This window comes from Anopheles moucheti, chromosome 3, assembly GCF_943734755.1.
Source record: "Anopheles moucheti chromosome 3, idAnoMoucSN_F20_07, whole genome shotgun sequence".
In the NCBI taxonomy this organism is placed as follows: domain Eukaryota; kingdom Metazoa; phylum Arthropoda; class Insecta; order Diptera; family Culicidae; genus Anopheles; species Anopheles moucheti.
The window spans coordinates 24,767,157-24,773,156 of record NC_069141.1 but is presented as its reverse complement, the minus strand read 5'-3'; the positions used below and the strand labels follow the sequence as shown (position 1 = coordinate 24,773,156).

The following is a 6,000-nucleotide window of genomic DNA, read 5'->3' as shown; positions in this document are numbered from 1 at the left end:
TTCAATAATGTATGTACACTAAACTGCGCCATTATGGACAGGTAGCTGCAATGCAATGATGCTTTCGTTTCGATATTTTCCCCAGCTAATAACCGTACATCCTTTTGCAGCACCCGCTAACTTAAGCTTAAATTTAACTAAAATAGTTATAATCAACACTACCGTTCCGTATGCAGGCTGTACGCGAATGTGACAGGCACACGGCTCACAAAGCAAGCCCTGCCTCGGATACCGTTAAACGTACTTATACTTACATCTACCATTACCTACATCTCTACCACACAGGTGACCCTTTGTAAGGGGTGTGGCCGTTTTGCTTGAAATGTCCACTACGCAACCTTCGTTCGGAGCTTACTCGTTCCGTGCATCGATTCACCAATCGGCCGGAACCTTTTTTCGATCAAGCTGTTTGTTTGCTTGCTGGGCCAGTTGTTCGTGCTGAAAAAGCGCAGCCTGCTTTGCTCCTGCTCCACGTACGACGATGACTTCTTAAATAACGTGCCGCGGATGGAGTTGTGGATGGTGGTTTCACTTTCATCTTGGCTGCCGATGGTAATGGTGGTGGGAACCGGGCGCGCACAGTAGCTGCAGCAGGAAGAGAACACAGCAGTAGGTTGCTGCCGTTCGAATGCACGGTCCTGCGGTGGGTGACGTTGTCGCTGCACCATTGTGAAACGCCCCGGGAGGATGTCGAATCGAAGGTCCTGCAACGAGCGAGAAAACATGGTGGAAGGAAGCGTTAAAACGTTGCCACATTAACGCGAATGTTTGGTAGTAGATTAGACAGAGGTTTAATTCGTTAATTGTGCACGTGCTCAAACAGGTACCGTGTTGCCACGTTAGGCCGCAATTAATTCTGACCGTGTTGCACATTTGCATTTGCTCTTACAGTTGCGATAACTCTGTAGCTTTTGGTTGGACGAGCATCGCACAAAAGGGATGGCTGGATGGTATTACTTGAGCGGAATCAAATACACTGATGTGTGTTGCTAAGGGGAATTATTTATACACCAATTGAAGTTGAAGGCTCGAATCGCCTGTAATCGATGCGCAGCTGCTGCTCGCGTAAAACCCGCTCGGTACACTGCATTGATAAATGTGCGAATAATTGAGGCACGCTCGAACATAATTAATTGTACTTTGCGAAAGTGGTGCGTTTCTTGCGTAGGAGAATGGCTACCAATCGGTACGAGACGAGAAGTGACTAGCAAACCGGGAATCAAGTTCGCTTCAAGGAAGCAACGATAAAAAAAAACCATCCCATCTAAGCAACGACACGCTTCGCCGATCGACCCAGTGACCGTCGAGGCAGTCCCGAACCTAAACCCTGTCAAAGCTGTCAAATGGGATTGGTCCCGGCGTCGGTGCCCGGTGAATCCTGAAGCCCGGCTGTAATTAATTACCTTCCGGGGACAGTCGGACAAATAATGTGCACCCTGTGGCTGTCGAAGTTAGCGAGCCTCGGCCTTCTTCCATCCCCTTTTACACGCAACCCTGTTTGTGTAACCCTCCTTGGCGCACTGGGCCCTCCGTTTTGGAGTGTGCTTTGCGGTCTCTCTCTCTCTCTGATTCAAGTTGGGTTCCACCTTCGCAGCCGAACCGTAGTCATTTGTTAACAAGCTGCGAAACACAACCGAACCGGGATGAGTTTACAAAGATTTATTGAACCGCACTGGCACCTCGGGACGGGGCTTTTGCGCGCCACTCGGGGCTCGTCATTTTAAGGGTGAAAATCGGTGCATGATTTGCAATTATATGCCAGCTGGAACTCGGGCACTCTAGTCCAATAGATGGCGGTGGCTACATTGTGCTTAATTGGTGTTTTATGTTTTCGGAGGATAATTGAATAGTCATAGTTTTCGGCCGGATGGAGCCAACTAATGCCTAGCTGGCGCACAGGAGAAGGAGATTAATTATGATAGGGTGATAATCTGATTATCGGGTTAATTTATATCCACTATCGGAGGTGTTTATGATTGAGGCGATTGCTTAAGTGTTTGGAAATCAATTAAAATGTTGCTGCTGTGCCGTGGCGAACCGTACCGGTTGGATGCAACATTTCACAACGTTCTTGGGAGAAGATTTCCCACGGACTTTATCAGCAGTGCAAAAGAAACTATTTTATGCTGTTTTAACTATATAACATGTGACGAACTTATATTTGCAAAAGATATAAAAACTCTCATCGAAAACTCAAATAATGTAATGTTTTTCTATAAACGACATTCATCTATATATAAACGTTTGTATACGCTAAGGAGAACCATAACGCCACTAATTGGAACACATTTTCTACGATTTAAGTACATTTACGATTCCTGATTAGTGCAACGCCTTCTATGATTTTTTTGCAATCAATCAATCAATCGAAAACTGTCATAATATTATGCACCATTACAAATGAGTGATATTTTAAGCCGTATTGTTTTGCAGCTACAAGCTTTGCGAGCATAATGTCTCTCAGCATTAAAACACCACACTGAAACATTATTTGTATTCCATTCTGCTCACGTATTGTATTCAATATTGTTTTATCCGACTATTTTTTTATTGTTTTTAACTTTTTTACCTCTTTTTCTCTTCCTTCGCATAATAAATAAAACCGGTAGCGATGAATGGTCAACTGTGACAACGCAGTTATATACTGGTGAATTCCCTACATGCCTGTGGGTTTGCCGTGAGGATAACATGCCATGGTGTGTTAGTGTTTTCACAATGAAGTGATAATTGACTCGTAAATTTCAACGGGATATTTCAAATTTCTGGTGCGGTTTTGTTTTGTGCTTGCTGGATGACTGTATTCGACCAGATGGTGTGTACCAGCGTCCAGCAAACCCATTACGCCATTACCATCCAAGTAACTGCATTTTTAGTTTTGCAACTAGTTGTGTTTTTCTTTTTGCGCAACGGAAATTGACTGTTTGCCAAAAACGTGACCGTTTCGTTGTGGATCAATTGGCGTTTTCCCTACCGCGTTATTTTTATTTCATTTGCCAGCCTCGGGACCAATGTACGCAGTACGCTGAATGATGGAAATTGCTGTGTTTTAGCACACGCTTCACTCTGCGTTAACTTTCCATTGCAATGGTATTTGATTTTGTGGTATTAAGTGGAAGCCGGACGGGGGGCCAGAGGTAGGTAGAGGGGAGAAAAGGTTAGCAACAGGAGCAACCAATAACCCGTAATCGAAAAGAAATTGATTGTCGATGACCACAGCGACTAAAACCGAGCCGGGCTGCAACATGCAGCCCAAACCGACAAGCGATTGTTGGGTTTTTATGTTGCTCCTTTTTTTTTGCACACGCATTTTAGATGCCGCAGTGTTTATTTGTGTCTATTTTTTAAACGGCTGCTTTGAAATGGAACCATGGTGGTGTTCGACACCGTTTGAACCAAAATGATGTGCACACAGAAACCGGTCAGCAAACCACAACCGAGCGTGGGGTCGATACGATGGTTCGATGCACATGCATCGGTTACGCTCGGCAGCATAACGGAGCGTGATTAAGTGATAACGATGGTTTGCATGTTTTACCGCCCCTCTTTTCGCAGCATGGTGAAATGTACAATCAATGGTTGTTCTGTGCCTTGATTAGATATAAAAATATGGAAATGTTATGTAGCAAAAATCCGTGTGCAAATCAACACACATACACAAAACACAATGTAGTAATGACAGAAAGATCAAAATGACTCCCAAACGTGTCACACTCACCGTTCTCTTTCCATTCCTCGACGCCGTAGTCACCCACCATCATTGGGTCGTGCTTTTTGTTTGCCTTACGTCCTGGAAAATAACATGTAACAAGTGACAATGAGTATAATGTAGAAAGAATGTTTCATTATTTTTATATTAATACTAATTAGTTAGTTAGTTCAGTATGAATGTAGAATATTTTTAAACCGTTGCGTATGTAGCCATGTTTCATATTTTTAAATAGCGTCAAAAATTAAAAACTTTTTAAGTTTATTGTTATTGGGTGTATAAGAAACATTGTATTGCTTTTTTAAACTAAAGTTAAATAACCGACGTATTCCAGCAGAAATGTAAGATCTCTAGTGTCATATTAAAGCCTATTACTGTGATAGGATCGTATTGATCATATTTTTTGTAAACTGATTTATGTTAACAAAAAATATGATCAATACGCTATAACGCTAAAAGCAAATCAAATTTGCTATAACATAAATGTGTATCGCCTTGTATGGTGATTATGGAACACAAATTCCTCTTCTTTTGACAACTTCCGGATGTTTCTGACAAATAACAGTTACAGTTATTGACCAAGAAGGTAAGAATGTAATGTTTGACTATATGGAAGCTACTCATAATAGATCCCTACTCCCTTGCAGTCCCATCGAAAAAACAGTGGAACCATCCGAATCCCTAATATTTGGTTATTTGGTAAAAAATAATCCTTAATATTTGGTTATTTTTATATTTTTTTGGAAAAACTCCTCTCGCGATTGAGAGAAGTGCTAGACCAGCTTCATTACTTCTATTGACGTATATGAATATTTTAATACATGTTTAGTTCGACAAGTTTTCCATCAACTTCAGGAGTACTTTTAAAGCCCCTGCTTTAAGGTAGTGAGCCGAACAATTGGTTTATGAATTTCCGAAAAAACTTATAAAAACATAACTTTTGGATAGTTATAAAAAAAACCCCCGATCAGCCCCAATACCAAGTGATTCTGCATTGAAAATTGATGTGGTGAAGTGCATTGACAGTGAAACTCGGAAAAAGGTTCATCACCGCTAGGACGGGCTGTGGTTTGCGAAACCCTCCACCAGACCAGGGGGCAAAAGTAGCGACACGAAACGAAGGTAATGATGAGGAAAAGCACTCTTCATTCTTTATTCTGCTGTGCCTGTGCTCATCGTGGATTCCACTTGTGGTCGTGCTAGCACGGGTTCGGCCAGCAAGGACGAGAGAAAAATACACAAATAATACAACCCGAAAGGGCGACTAACGGCAGCGCCGATGGAAGGAATACGCTCTCATGAATACGCTCAACGACGGGGGCGTTCTTATCGAAGGCAACGTGGGGCAACGTGCACGGCCAGTGGCACCCTGCACAGGACTTACCGGCCATTCTCGGATGCGAGGCTCGGATGAAATGAAAATACATTTTAAAATTTACATTTAAATTACCTTTTGATCGATTGTTATAAAGTGATTCGGTCGTCAATATTGTCGTCGGGGCCGGTATTTCTGCATATAAATTAAAAAACCGAAAGCAAATGAAAGGCATCATTAGTTCGGTGGTCTAGCTTGTGACGAAAGCGACGAAACAATGGAAAGGGGGATAGGAAAAAGGGGGCGAAATTTTTGTGCTTGTTGAGAAGCGGTTCGGGCAAATAAATGTGTTGTTGTAAGCAAGATCAGTTGAGCAGTTGCGTAACACTATTTTTTTGCGTATTACTTTCCACATTCCGGTGTGCGTGTGACGATCTGTTTTTCATCGTTTTCCACTGAAAATGTATTGTCCCCACCGTCATTGTCGGTGACCATTCGGATCGACCGGTCGGGAGGAACACCTTTCGGCGCAGTGGTTGTGTGGTTACGAGGATGATGATGTTTTTCTTCCCGGCACGGTCGATTGATCACCGTCGGTTGGCCGTATTGGCCGGCGGTGAGTGTTGATAGATGTTTCTAATTTTCACAAGCAATTGGCTTCACCTGCTGGGCTTTGTTTGACGTGCAATGGGGATGAGTCGCATGCCGGGTGTGGCAAACAGGGCATATCGGTAAATTGGTTTTGCACTCCCATCCCAACACCGGTGGCATGGAAGTGAAGGTGTCAAATGAAAAGTTGTTTGTGACAACGCTGGCCCTAAGTTGGATGTGAGGTGTCGTAAACAGTTTTGTCATTCATGTACAAACCAGTTTGTTTCCAATTTCAGTCAATAACAACAACAGTTTTAATTTTTGTAAGAATAAAAGGTTTATGAGTTCATCAAATACAAGTGTGTTTAAAATGATCTAAATTTAATTT

The 6,000-nt window shown here is 42.6% G+C and overlaps 1 protein-coding gene across 1 annotated transcript in view; it reads right to left on the bottom strand.

Moving 5' to 3' along the window:
• Positions 1-475: 475 nt before the first annotated feature.
• The window catches only part of LOC128303705 (lachesin), an 80,495-nt gene continuing 74,970 nt past the window's right edge, over positions 476-6,000 (bottom strand). The window contains exons 9-11 of the mRNA XM_053040753.1: positions 5,157-5,216; positions 3,716-3,787; positions 476-704 (exon numbers count right to left, since the gene is read on the bottom strand). Coding sequence (XP_052896713.1) covers positions 535-704; positions 3,716-3,787; positions 5,157-5,216 — 302 coding nt within the window. The 3' untranslated portion in view covers positions 476-534. The remainder of the gene's footprint in view (positions 705-3,715; positions 3,788-5,156; positions 5,217-6,000) is intronic.